The sequence below is a fragment of the Lycium ferocissimum genome, chromosome 4, assembly GCF_029784015.1.
Source record: "Lycium ferocissimum isolate CSIRO_LF1 chromosome 4, AGI_CSIRO_Lferr_CH_V1, whole genome shotgun sequence".
In the NCBI taxonomy this organism is placed as follows: domain Eukaryota; kingdom Viridiplantae; phylum Streptophyta; class Magnoliopsida; order Solanales; family Solanaceae; genus Lycium; species Lycium ferocissimum.
Window position 1 is genome coordinate 45,373,586 of NC_081345.1, and position 15,098 is coordinate 45,388,683.

At 35.7% G+C, this 15,098-nt stretch overlaps 1 protein-coding gene across 2 annotated transcripts; it reads left to right on the forward strand.

Moving 5' to 3' along the window:
• The first annotated feature begins 934 nt into the window (after window positions 1-934).
• LOC132053267 (apoptosis inhibitor 5-like protein API5) lies at window positions 935-13,601 on the forward strand. 2 transcript variants are annotated; one of them, XM_059445221.1, is made up of 12 exons: window positions 939-1,151; window positions 2,679-2,840; window positions 4,406-4,505; window positions 4,590-4,655; window positions 9,315-9,427; window positions 9,708-9,782; window positions 9,970-10,119; window positions 10,828-10,893; window positions 10,999-11,064; window positions 12,461-12,571; window positions 13,275-13,361; window positions 13,443-13,601. In XM_059445221.1, exons 1-12 carry the CDS (start codon window positions 1,074-1,076, stop codon window positions 13,584-13,586), a joined length of 1,218 nt encoding a protein of 405 aa, XP_059301204.1. In that variant the 5' UTR covers window positions 939-1,073; the 3' UTR covers window positions 13,587-13,601. The 2 variants fall into 2 exon arrangements, with proteins under 2 accessions (XP_059301205.1, XP_059301204.1); XM_059445222.1 differs by lacking the exon at window positions 2,679-2,840 and having other exon boundaries at window positions 935-1,151.
• Window positions 13,602-15,098: the final 1,497 nt, after the last annotated feature.

Sequence of the window (15,098 nt, forward strand, 5' to 3'; positions counted from 1 at the left end):
TGTCCGATATCCGCATTGGAGCCTAACTAAATTCACTTACTTACACGTGAAACCATTTTAAAAAAATAATCTTTGCTCTTTCTTTTCCCATAAAAATAACCTTGCTCTAATTCACCCCCGATTAGTCAATTCTCATCTTCCTTCAAGTCCGGTTTCCACATTGGAGTCCGACGAAATTCACTTATTTACAAGTAAAACCATTTTTAAAAAATAATCATGTTTGTTTCTAACCTAAAAATGAGAATTGACTTGGAAGTGACACATAACATGATTATTTTATGAGAAAAATAAAAAGAGCAGGATTATTTTTAAAAATGATTTCACGTGTAAGTAAACGAGTTTAGTCAGGCTCCAATTCAAATACCAAATATCAAGTAAAAAATTTTAAAAACGAATTTATTGTCAATTTTAACTGTGTTGTGAGTGATTTGTGTTAGTTAACATTATGTGTGCTCAAGTTTTGTAAATTTAAATGGGCGAATGGTGCTCAACTTATATTTAAGAGGCGATACGTGCTCAAATTTTTGCAAACTAAAGAGACAAATAGTGATCAGGATATATTTGAAAGATAAAGTTAAACTTTTTTTTTTAAAGTTTAAGATAAGGGACAATTTTGTCTATTTGTTTGTTAAATAAAATTAGAAAATAACACTCTATGTCTATTTGGAGAAACTATTTATCCAAAATGGCCTATATTTCTAATATTACCCAAAATGGCCTTTTTATACATTATTATACATTATCTACAGTAAATATATAATATTATATATCGTGTGATATAAATACTACTACAAGAAAAATATAATAACGTGAATGTAATTTTTTATGCTGAATTGTATATTATTGAAATTATCCGACAAACTCTACAAGCTCCTTCTATTACACACTTGATAGTTCACACAAATCCTTTCTCCGAAAAAAAAAAAAAAAAAGTCACACTACCCTTCACCGACCTCTTCAAAAAAGAGTAAAAAAAAACCTTTAACCCCTAATCTTCCCTCTCTTCTTCTTCCTTCACTTTTGCTAACCCTAGCCCGCAAAAAAACTCAACTGTATTTAAATTATAGCCTCTAATGGCGGATACTACTGATGATATAGAGAAGCTATACGAGTATGGTGAACGCCTCAACGAAGCTAAAGACAAGTCTCAAGTCAGTACTATTTTTCTCCACTTCACCGTAATTTTTTTTTTTTTTTTTTTTTTTTTTTGCTATTAGGGTTTCCAGAAGCTTCTATTAAACATATATACAGTCAGACAACCTCTCTATAACAACATCTCATTATAACAGCCAATTTTTTCTCGGAACCGATTTTTTATGTTATATTTTAGTAAAATTGTCCACTTAGCCTTTTAAGAAAATACTAACTCTTAGAAATAGAAAAAAGATATTTTTGACTAAACTACTCTTAATTAAATACTAGTACCTAGCGTGGTGTTCGGGCCAGCTTGTGCACTAATTCCACGGGATACTTGACACTAAGTATTAGGTAACTCTGTCCACCAAGGCTAGAACATATGTAAAGAAATCACCTAGTGTTTTGTCTCTGCTGGGAATTGAACCTGAGACCTTAGGGTGCTTAACCCACATCATTGACCACTGGGCCACACCCTTGAGTACCAGTGGCAGGATTTTCACTCAGGGGGTTCGAAAAAACAACAGAAGCTAAATATAAAAAATAATGTTGTCAATGGGAATCGAACCTAGGACGCAATGACAATTTTGAACACCCTGGACTGATTGAGCTAACCTTTTGTATTTATTCAGGGTGTTCAAAAGTTAACATATGTACATAAATACAAAAAATCTACCCTGTATATACACTGTAATTTTTTGCCGAGGGCGTTCGGGTGAACACCCTCGGCATGCTCTAAATCCGCCCCTGTTGAGTACCTTGTAATATACATTTTTTTTTTAATAAACGCGGTGTATGGGCCAGCTTGTGCGCAGCTCGACTAATTCCACGGGATACCTGCCGCCTCATACCCTTCCACCAAGGCTAGAATTGATGTGAAGAAATCACCTAGTGTTTTGTCTATGCTGGGAATTGAACCTGAGACCTTAGGGTGCTCAACCCACATCATTGACCACTAGGCCACACCCTTGGATACGTAGTTAATATAGTTTCTTGATTACATAAAAACTCAGGGTAAATTTGAAAGAGAATAATTAATTCCTTCTTGATTAATGTAAGTGGACATTTATTTTGAACCAAAATAAAAAGGCTAAGTGGACACTTATTTGAACCAAAATAAAAGGCTAAGTGACACTTATTTTGAATCGGAGGGAGTCTATATATATATTTTTTTTGATAGTGTACTAATTAATCATCTTTATGGAAATAGAATCTCACCTATTACCAATAATAGGTCTAAAGATTTTGATACTTCAATATACTATTTACAAGTTTTTATATGAACATATAATTTCATCATTGAAAGATTTTATATATATATATATATATATATTTTTTTTTTCAGTCTAAAAGAAAAGCTTAGGATTTGATATTAAACCTCTCTATAACAGCCAAATATTATTTAAATGTCAATTGTTGTTATAGGTGTAAAACAGTCAATCACTATAGCAACCAAAAAATCTCGGAAGCAATGATGTTGTAGAGAGGTTTGATTGGATTGATTTTATTTAGTGTGTAAATTGTTTGTTGCTCTGGCTGAACAGCATAGGCAGGATTATGAGGGCATTATTGCAGCAGCTAATGGCAGTGTGAAGGCTAAGCAACTTGCTGCGCAGCTCATCCCTAAGTTCTTCAAGTTTTTTCCTCAGTTAGAGGCGCAAGCTCTTGATGAGCATTTCAATTTAATTGAAGATGATCAGCTCGGGGTTAGTATTCAATCCATACATGTGTGCCTGTTTGACCATTGAGTAGATTCCACTATAGTAATGCTTTTTTGAGAATGAAAAAAGTATATTGACTATTCAATGTGTCATAAATCATAATAACCTTCAATCAGTGGTGTCCGGAACAGTTCGACTAATTCTATTGGGTACCTGCTACCTCCAACTAACACATGTACCGATTTTGAACCTGACACCTCATGGTGCTCACTTCATTGGCCACTAGGCCGCGTCCTTGAGTGCTCAGCATTTTGGCTGTATTATCGAAATCTTACCTTAGGACCTAATCCGTTATTGCTGACAAGTCAATCCGTTCCCATGCAAGAAGGCATTTTTCACATCTACTGATGCAATGGTCATGATCTCTATGTAGCCAAGAAAAATAAGATCATAATAGAAATGACCTTTGTCTCTGTTGAAAGGGTCTGTCCATAGTCTATTCCGTACTCCTTTACTCGTAGTGTAAGCGTTCGTAGAGGAAGAAACGGAGCATATAGGTTGCTAAGATTCCTGGTAAGAATCGTCCAAGTGTTTGGATCTATTATGACATAGCCTTGGCCCTTTGAGCTCCCCTGCAGACCATTTAACCTTTAACCTTTTAGGGTGTTTTGACTAATTTAAACACTACTTATTGTGCCACCTAGTGTTTATTCATATCTCAAGTAGAAGCAGAGGCGATCTAGGATTTGGAGGGCATGGGTGGACCATTGCCTTTGATGTCGACCTACCACTAGTCACTTGTCTAAGTAAGAATATAGAAATAGGCTAAGAATTCACTTCGAATGAAGAAATTCAGAATATTGTTTCCTGATATCTCAATTGGTCAAATTCGAAATCAAGTGTCTCCTTTCGATGAATGATTGAAAGAACCACTTTAAGTAATGAATATTATTCAGATTTTGAGACGAAAGAACTCCTTTGCTTTGTATTTGGTGGGCGTTCTGTTTAGCGTCTTTGATTTTCTGCTCTTTGATGGACAATATATTGAAACATTCTGTTCTTTCGATGGATAAAGCTATTGCAAAATAAAACACACTTGACTTTGTTTGACTAAAATATAATCTATATTCACTAAAAGGAAAATTCTTACTAGTGAAAGGTCTCATAAAATATGAGCTGCTTTAGAGAGTCCTAGCTAGGTTACCATGGGTGCACGTGCACTTCCACCTCATATGTGGATCCACCACTGAGTAGAAGTTATAGATATGACTCTTTGATTTTTTAACTAGAAGATATTAATTACTCTGTTCCAGATCATTCAAGTTTGACATACTAAGAGACATGCCGGGTGTATATATCTATCCAGCTTTATTACGTTGCTTGCCAAAGGAAAATAATGTGATGGTGTGATGGGTATGGATGTTGTATCCGAGGAATTCTACATTGCATTACGGTGGTTTAGTCCTCATTATTATCTAATAGAAATTGTAAGAAAATATTTGTAATTACAGTATTGCTTATTAGTGAAGAAGTTGGTACATTTCACAACCAGTTTTGACTTTAACCATGTGTTATGAACTAAATTTTGTATTTTCTTTTTTGATATCTAGGTCCGTGTACAAGCGATCCGTGGACTTCCGCTTTTCTGCAAAGATACACCTGAGCATTTGTCTAAAATTGTTGACATTCTTGGTCAGCTCCTCGTTGCAGGTAAATTTTGTGTTGAATGCCTTATGAGCTTGGTTGGTTCACATCATTTGCTCATATTGATACAATTTATGCCCATTATGTCAGGAGAAAATGTAGAGCGTGATGCTGTACACAAGGCTCTTATGACCGTATTACGTCAGGATGTGAAGAGTAAGTTTCTGTTCCTAAAGTTTAGTCATTAAATCACCGACTCCCCGAAACCATAAAAGTCCAAGAATTTTGTGGTCATTTATTCCACTTCTTTTTTTTTGAGAAGGTAACAGTTAATTATTCCACTTATATATATATATATATATATATATATATATATATATATATATATATATATATATATATATATATCTATTATTAGTGGGCCTGATTATTCACACAATTATCCTTGTTTCGTAATAATTGGCATTATCAATGTTGATGTCCTCGTTAACGAATTAACTTGAGTAGTCATTTAGACTACAATTACGTATAATCTTACTACTTTATCACAAAAGGACTACATTAGTTCTAATCTTATCAGATTAGGCCCAACATCGTTGGTTGAATGGAAAGTTCCTTGGTCATATGTTTTCTTGGAATTGACACAATATAACCCTAGAGACCACACTTGCCTGAACGTGGATAAAGCATTGCATGTTTATAGTTGGATTCTCCATCCTAGTGAATAGTACGCCCTGTGAATTTTTTCAAAAGCTCCAGGGGAAATTAGATAAAGATATCCTTTATCACCTTTATTATTCCTTTTTACTGATAAAGGCTATCAGTAGGCTTATGGACAGTCAGCGTAAAGTGATCATCTGAGGGTTAATTTGTCTATATCTTATTATTATTTGTTGATGATTTATTAATTTTTTGTGAACCACAAATTAGACAGTTTCAATATCTATTCAGGACCTTAATTTTGTTTGAAGTTGTGTCGGGGTTACACTTAGACCTACAAAAATCTGAATTGATCCCGGTAGGATGGTACAAAACATCCGTTGTTTGGAAGGTGTTTATGGTGTACAGTGGCCTACGATGTATTTAGGCTTGTCTCTAGTGGAAATATAAAGATAATAATAATTTGTGGCAGCCAGTTACCTAGAAGTTTGAGAATAGATTGAATGGTTGGAAAAGGCAACATCTATCTAAGGGCGGGAAGATAACATTATTGAAGTCAACTCTCTCTAACATACCCACATATTTTGTCTTTATATTCCATATGCTAAGTGTTGCTAATAAACTAGAGAAGCTGATGAAAAACTTTTAGGGAAGGGAAGGAGGGGAAAATGAATTTTCACTTAGTCGAGTGGAAGAAGATTATAGTTCCCACATGGGAGGGAGGTTTAGGAATCAGGAGACGATCCACGTTTAGTGCTGTACTCTTGGGGATATAGTTATGGAGATTCGCTAGGAGAACATATTATGTAAGGAAGTTATATCTACTAAATATGGAATCTACAATAACAATAAAAAAATAATAGTAAGAAAGGAGGAAATACCATTTAGTTATAAGAAAGAAGGGGGTCTGGGAGTTAGAAATCTTAGAGTCCATAATCATAGCTTGCTAAGTAAATGGCTATGGAGGTTTAATGATGGGAAAAAAGTTCCCTGGAAAGAAGTGGTAGAGGTGATTTATGGAAGAGAGGGCTTTTGGGCATCTAAAGCAGTGAAGACTCCATATGGTGTTGCTGTTTGGAGACAGATATGTAATCTTTGGGATGAATTCAATAAGTATGTTGGTTTGAGGGTGGGCAATGGGAAAAATATCAGACTTTGGGAAGATAATTGGGATGGTAATGGTTTGCTGAAAAATCAATTTCCCAATTTGTACAGATTGACGTATAATCTGAAAGTCCTCTTAGCTGATATATTTATTGATTCAGGATGGAATTTTCAGTTCAGAAGGAATCTCTTTGATAGAGAAATGCAAGAAGTTGATTTATTTATCCAGAAACTGCAATCAGCAGTGTTAATTCCAATTAGAGAAGATAGCTTAATCTGGGAAGGGGGTAAAAGTGGCTCGTTTACTGTCAGCTCATCTTATAAAATTCAAAATCCCATTCAGCCAGGGCAAGCACAAAAGTGGCCTTGGAAGATGATCTGGAAGACTACAGTCCCAACAAAAGTTGCTTTCTTTGGGTGGCTAGTGTCTCATGGTGCTTGTCTAACGCAAGAAAATTTGAAGAGAAGGGGTTGGAAAATGTGCAGCAGATGCTACTTGTATGAGAAAGCTTGTGAATCTCTGGACCATATCGTTGTGCATTGTGAATTTACATGGCAGGTGTGGACCATGTTCATATCCAACTTTGGTATTCAGTGGACAAGTCCTATGACGTTCAGGAACGTGTTAGAAACTGCATGTCCCGATGCATGGAAAGAAAGAAATTTGAGGTGTTTTGAAGGCAAAAAAGGAGCAGTTACAATCTGTGAAATATAGTTGTTTGCACTAGTTGAATTATTGGAAAGATGGAAATGTTGTTATGAATTTAGATAACATGATGGACATGCGAGAATACTTAGGTTTCTAATGTAACCTGAACTGCTTTTTTCTTGTACATTTTTAGGACCCGTCTGGCCATACGAATTATTCACTTTTTTCCGGAGTATGTTTTCACTTTTTTCAAAAATCAGTGTTTGGCCATGAAAATTCCAAATACAACTTGAAGTTGTATTTGGAATTTGAAAAACAACCAAAACTTGTTTTTCACTTTTTTCACAACCAAACCTTGTTGAAAAAGTACATTTCAACAACAAAATATTATTTTCAAATACTATGGCCAAACACAACTCCAAACAACCAAACCTTGTTGGAAAAGTACATTTCAACAACAAAATATTATTTTCAAATACTATGGCCAAACACAACTCCAACTCCAACTTCAAAAATTCCAAAAAATGTGAATTTGTTTTTGGTTTCTATGGCCAAATGCCTACTTAATAAAATCTTACCTTATCAAGAAAAAAAATGGAATCTACTTCATAAAAAAAAGGTTTCTTTGCCTCGTTCGGGGTTGGGGGGTGGGGGTGTTGCATTTCAGAAAAAGTGTTTAGTCTCAGTAAATATGAGGTCATACCAGTGGGCGAGGTAGACAACATTGAAGAGCGAGCACAGATGCTAATTTGTAAGGTAGGTGCATTACGTATTACCAACTTCGGGTTGGGGGGGGGGGGTGGGGGAGTTGTTGCATTTCAGAACAAGTGTATAGTCTCAGTAAATATGAGGTCATACCAGTGGGCGAGGTAGACAACATTGAAGAGCGAGCACAGATGCTGCATTACGTATTACCAACTTGGGCCTACCTTTGGGTGCTTCAAACAAGGATCTTGTAGTATAGAATTTTGCTGATTGAGATAGTTGAGAAACAATTAGTAGGATGCAGAAAAGGTAGTTGAAATGAGAGAATGAAGTGTTAACAAAGAGCACTTTGTGTGGCATCTCTTCATACTTATGTTGTTATCTGAAAAGCTGGAATGACTTAAGGGAAATTTTTTATGGTTTGCTGTTGATGGAACAAGCAAGTTTCATTTAGTGAGTTGGAAGGTTGTCACATCCTTGAAGAAATGGGGAGAACTTGGACAGAAAGATCTTAGATTGTTCAACAAAGCCTTGCTAGGAAAATAGATTGGAGATTTGCGATAAGAGGAGAATGCTTTTGGGAGGAAAGTGGTAGCAGAAAAATATGGAAGTACAGAAAGGGGGAAATGGACTAGAAACATCACAATTTCGTTTGGGTGCGATCTTTTGAGGAGTTTTATGAAGAAGTGATTTCAGCGGCCATATTTTTTTTTTTTCCAGGGTAAGTGTTATAGTGATAAAACTGAAAGTAGGATTAGTTTTTTTGGAAGACAGGTGATATGGAGAGAGTGACTTGAGGCTTGCATTTCTCAACATATTTAGTGTCCCATGCTAGAAAGAGCGGACTATCCAACATATTTGTGGGACACATGCGAGGGAATTTCATTGGCATTTTTGATTTAGGAGGAACTTCCGGGGCAAATTTCAAAACATGGTTGATCACTGTATAGGCAAATGCACCGTATGATACATTTGTTTTGTGGAGATGATGAGGGAGTAGGATTTGTTCACTGTTAAATCATATTACCAATGTTTTGTTAGTGAGAGAGGAACATCCTCACTCCATTCAATTTGGATCCCCAGGGTGTCCATAAAGGTGTTCTCTTCGCATGGTTGGCCGCGGTGGCAGTGATACTGACAACAGAGAAGTTAATGAAGACGAGAGAGTCACCTATGTTGGTTGGTATTTCATATGCAGATGTTCGGGTGAAGATTTGGACCATCTCTTTTTACATTGTCAGGTAGCTATATGATTGTGCTCGGTGGTCCCAAATTTATTTGGAATATAATAGTTGATGCGGGACACAGTAAAGGAGGTATTGGACTGTTGGGCCGTCTGAAGTAGGGCATGGGGTGTTGATCCGTTAGCTATTGTGTGGGTTATATGGAAGGAGAGGAACAAGAGGGCCTTTAAAGGAATTGACAATGATATTGTAAAATATCACAGTAGTGTCTTTGTTTCTAGTTTTTTTTTTTGGTGCACTCATTAGGTCCCTTGATTGGATACGGCTTGTTTATGGGGTTACTCCCATCATTAATACAATTTTTTACTACAAAAAAAAAATGTCTGCCTTGATACTAAAAGCTGCCATGTTATGTAAAATGGTTAAGTTACTGGTTTTATGGTAATTTACATTAAATATTTGAATGCTTCATGGATATGATGTTTGGCTCCTTATCTGCATGTCACGTGTTTGGAATCTTGGTATTTGCATGGGTTATCCTGCTTACGATTTGATTGCACGTGTCTACTGCAGCTTCTCTAACTGCTTTGTTTAAGCGTATTGGGAGCATCGAGGATCGGAGTGCTGAGGATCTTAGCACTTGGGAAAGCATTCGTGAAAAAGTTCTGTTATTTCTTAGAGATAAGGTCTACTATTTCTCCTACTCTTGAAGTATTTTGTTAAGGAAAAGGAAAAGGGACTATTCCCAATTGACTTTTGCTGGTGGTCATTTGACAAGGAAGTGAATGAATTCGACATGGTGACTAAAAGATCTTTGTTGTGAACATGATAATGAATATTACTTTGCAGATGATTTGACTTGAACTAGCTGCTTTTATCTTTTCAGAAGTGCTTACTACCTACCTAGAAGGTCTTTTGATGAACTTCTTAAGTTTGTGGTTCATCTTTGCTATTGTAACTTTGCAGGTGTTCCCTCTTAAGATGGAGCTCCTAGTTCCACAGGAGCTGATGGAGAGGCACATAACTACTTTGGTGAAGCAGGTATGGATTGGTATCATGTTAATTTTCTGAATGTAGTTCTCGTTCTTATCACTTTCTTTTTAACTTTTGGCTAAAAATATTAATTCACATTTGATGATTCTATTATGGGTATACGTGGTTTTCAACTGTCCTTGCTCTTGTTAATCAATCCTAAAATGTTTTTTTTTTTTTTTTTTTTTTTTTGTAGAATTTGCAAGATGTAACGGCTGATGAATTTAAAATGTTCATGGACTTTTTGAAAAGCCTGAGCTTATTTGGCCATAAAGCTCCTGCAGAGCGTATTCAGGAGCTTGTTGAGATTATTGAAGGTCAGGCAGATCTTGATGCTCAATTCGATGTAAGTGGTAGTTCCTTTTCCTTCGTTGGTAGCCAACCCTAATTTATGTGGTTGTTATGTTATTTGTTTTAAGCAACATTTCATTGCTGTGACAGTGCTCAGTTGATCACTGCATTATTTGCTGTAGTTTTATAGCTGCCTTATTGTTCCCTGTTGAAGTTCATGATTTTTCTCACTTCGTGCTCAATATTGAGTTCTGCTTGCTTTGTGCGGTTCTCGCTTTTCAATCTTGAGGTATACCCAGTTATTAGAGGTTAATGTTCTAGTATCTGATTGGATAGTTTACTTGAATTTTGAACTGAATATGTTTCCAGGTCTTTTAGTTGTAAGGTAAAAGGAAAACAGACTTTTTGTGGTTTTTAAAAAAATGAGCGTGTTGACTCTAGTACAAAATGCTTTCTGGGTAAATATTTGATCAGAAATTTGTTGTATTGTACTGTTTCGTTGAAGAAACTCCAGTACAGGGTGTCTTGGTACTGTTTACATAGTACTCAAAGATAGTATTTCGATGGTTTGATGAAGGCCTACAGTTAATTTTGATTATTACTATCATAGGTATCTCATTCCTTGTCTGATGGAGTTCATACTCAGATTATCCTTTTCCTTCTCTGCAACCTTCCTTTAACAAAACTCGGAAAATTGATGCCTACTACCTTTGGGATATGAATCTAACCTTTGGGATATGAATCTAAGTGCTTGTTTCTGTAGGTGTCGGATGCTGATCATATCAAGAGGTTCATATTATGCCTTTCAATGGCCTTTCCCTTCTTCAAGGTGTGTGCTCTTTTACCTTTATTTGTCCACTGTAGATGACTGTTTCCTTTTATGTGCCCGATGTCTGTTACAATAGTCATTCACTTGGCATTTCTTTGTCTTCAGAGGGGTGCATCGGGCAGTAAGTTTCTCAACTATCTGAACAAGCAAATCATGCCTGTTTTTGACAAGGTAATTCTTATTACTCCTATATTTATTAGTTTTTTCATGCGGTGAATGCATTTGACGCACTTAACTGTTGGGTTACGTGAATTTTGGAGAACATTGAGAAAACTTATGAGATTTGGGTTCAATTATTTTTCTTTCAAATAGAGATTCATGAGATTATGAATAAATTAATTTCCTTCAGGGTATCTCCCCGCAGCTTTATTTTATCTTTTTTACCTGTTTTATGCATTGATACTGTAGAACCATTTGTTTCTTGTCACTATGAGAGAGAATGCCTGAGCCCATTCTACTAATTCTATATATGGTGTAGGAAAGCTTATTGGCAGTTATTAGGTTGGATTTGCGCACCTTATAGATTAAAGGATTAGTAGATTAATTAATTAGTTGGTTAGGAGACTTGTTTTAGATGACAATTAAACAACGTATTGAAGTGCCAAAACAGAAGAGAGGAGTGCCAGGTGGTCCTTTTTGGGATCAATGAGCAGTTATGATTTTTGAAGGAAACTAAGGAATTCTAGAAATCACGTGTACTTGTGGATTCTTTAGGTATCTTATCTAGGTGACTAGGTTTACAGCTGCATCATGCAATTCAAAATAGTTTTGCAAAGAATTCGTGTTGATGGGTTAATGAATGAAGTTTATAACTGGTACTTTCAAGCTGCAAAGAGCTTTTTCTTTCCCAAATAGCATAACGATATTCACTAGTGTCCCAATAAAGTTCTTAAGCATTTCTTAAGCAGAGACAAATGCTATAGCTTGACACGGTTTATAGTGTACATTGTAAAATACAGTATTTCTAGACATTAATAAGGTGCCGTTACTGTGTGGCAGTTCGAGAAACACAATTCTGAGGAGAAAAATCAAATGCAACTGAAGTTTAGGACTTCAGGAGAATTAAAAAATATGTTTATCTTTTTTACCAAAGTGACTGAGCTGGAATCAGTATATATTGTAAGTAGCGATTACATGCATTAGTTTGATAATGTCCTTAGCAGAATATTATGGTTTGACACAATTTCTTAGCTAGTGTCCAACTATTTTCGGGTGTATAATCTCAGTAACGCACCCATGATTATTTTAGTTTTGGCAATCGAAACTGATTGATTATTTGATACTTGATAATTACTAACTTCTGCCAGAGGTGCGATCTATGATATTAGTTGCTGCAGAATTTCTCTGAGTTCCATACTATACTAGCAAAATGCTTAAGTTATATTTTGATGCAATAGAGTCAGCACATTTATGTCCATAAGAAATGTTGCTCGACACTTAGTAATTTTTATAATCCCGATATCAATATTTGAGTTATGTTCTTGTTTTTAACCATCCTTCAACGGCCCATATCTTATGATTAGGTTGTTCAAGTTATCAAGTGCAATGTACTTTTTTTTGTTTTCAGCTTCCAGAACAATGGAAGTTGGACTTGCTCAAGAACCTTGCGGAGTGCTCACTTTATGCAATAACTCAGGATTCTCGACAGCTGCTTCCATCAGTAGTTCAGCTCCTAAAGGTTTTTTCTTTGAAAATTTCACGAAGATTGAATTTGTAAATTTAGAATTGTTTGGCCATGAAAACCAATAGTTTTTACTTTATTTGGAATTTTGAAGTTGGAGTTGAAGATGGTTATAGTTTTGCAAAGAATATTTGGTTGTTTGAACGTACTGAAAGTGAAAAAAGTGAAAACAGGATTTTAGGTGCTTTTCAAATTCCAAATACAATTTGAAGTTGTATTTGGAATTTCCATGGCCAAACGTTGATTTCCAAATAAAGTGAAAATGTTTTCTGGAAAAAAGTGAAAAATTCTTATGGCCAAATGGGTCCTAAATCTGTTCCAGTATTCCTGCTTAACCTTTTGCTCTTCAACGTCAATGCTTCTTTTGTTGTTTAGCACATAAAAGTACTACTCAGAGAATACAGACAATAAATTGTTGCTTGCCATGGGTCTTTCTTTACTCGCAAAATTACAAAAATCAGTGATGTATGTTTTCTTGGTTGCTTAGGGGCATATGTTTATTCACACCTGTTAATTGTGTTTCCCATTCAGCATTTTTTTTAGCCTATTAGTCATCTTCTCTTTCTAATCAAGTCCTGCTCATACAACATAAGTTGGTTATACTCTTACTAGATATTCTTTGAGTTTCCATTCATTAGGATCTCCTGATTGAAATGCTTTGAAACTCTTGCGGAAAATGACTTTCTGGTTTTCCTCTCAGAAATATATGGTTCGAAGAAAGATTGAAGAAATTAACTACACGTGTATCGAGTGTTTGTTGTATACCTTCCACCATTTAGCTCACAAGGTAAGAGTTATTTTTTGACAACTGATAATATACCTGATTCAGGGAATCAACCTGCTTATGCTTCTCCATTTGAATTTATAGACTCCAAACGCGACAAACAGCCTCTGTGGGTACAAGATTGTGACTGGACAACCGTCAGATAGACTGGGAGAGGATTTCTCGGAGCAATATAAGGACTTTACCGAGAGGTGCATCTACTTGTTCTTTTATTCCTTGATGTTATAACCCAAGCTGTATATGCTAATGCTTGGATGATCCAATATAAGATTTGATTACGTTTCAACTTCTGGATCATTGAAAAGAAAATAGGATGCTGGCTCCAATTTTGGTATTCTGTTTTGTGGAAAGCCACCTAATTTTTAGTTTATACACCTCTATGTGCATGAAATGAAGTAGCATCATTAATGAGGGAGCATTTCATATGTTAACACAAAAAATCATCATACATCTGTTTTTTCCCCTTTAACGTTGAGTATGACGAATTGTATGGACAAGGCAACTTTCCGTCAAGAAATATCTGACTTTAGTCATCAGTAGTATTTCTAATTGAAGATAGAAATATCTAACTATATGATATTGTGCTCACAGTCAGAAGCGACCGGCTGCTACTACAAATGGGTCAAGCAGTAACACAATTAAAAAGGGCCGAGGAGCCGGTGGTATGCAACACCAGCTGGTTAACAAGGCATTTGCAGGACGATCATACCGTGGAAGAGGTCAAGGCTAACTAACTCACTCCATTGTAACACTAATTACTTTCACAACGATCAGGTCATTTTTCCTTTGGTAGGATTTGGATATATCTTGTGGCGACCCAGACGAGTAATTTAGGCATCCAGGGCGAAGGCAGGTTCATTGACAGAGGTTCTGATTCTGTAGATTTTGCTTGATGATAGTATTTTATTTTCAAGTATGTAACTTAAGTCTGTACTATGAACCTATAATAATACATTAGTATTTTATTTAGCTGTTGCAAAGAAATTATGTAGTTTTCTGTGTTCTTTTTTACTGCATCCGTTTGGTGAATCAGTGCATTTCATTGTTGGTATGATTTGGCAGCTAAGAGGCTTGAAGGAGATTGACAGATTAATGAACTGACTATGAAGAACAACAACAAATCGCAATTGTAGGATTCTATTTCTTCTTGTGTTGAACATTTGACGCACAAAATCAGGACGAACACATTGATGCATTCGTGTTAACAAATTTACACACTTTCTATGACTATCGGTATACCTTAGTACCCATTTTCCTGAGAAAATAAACACTTGACTGATAACTATGTTTCTGATTACAACACTATGCGTAGGTCACTCCATCTTACGAGACCTTATATTGTTCTTCCCGCGCCTATGCCATTTGGAGTGTTGAGTTGTTATGTTGGTTGGTGTAACCGATTAAACGGGGCATAATGCATTCGCATGGGGAACAAATGCGAACAAATAGTCAACTAAAAATATAGTACAAAGTACGAAAACCGATGATCTCATTTTAAGTCCAGCTACTCTGCCTAAAAATAAATTGATATATGCAATTCAAAGTTGTATGTGTCCATTGTGGTAACGATGTAAAAAACATTTACACAACCAGATCAAATTATTAGGTAATTGTGAGTAAATATCTTGACTCGTGGATGTAGCCCTACATCGATCGACCAAAATGCTACCCCATTATATATGGATATTTAAGGTGTATAATGCACATGACTAAGTTCCTTTAAATGTGTTTTTTTTTTTC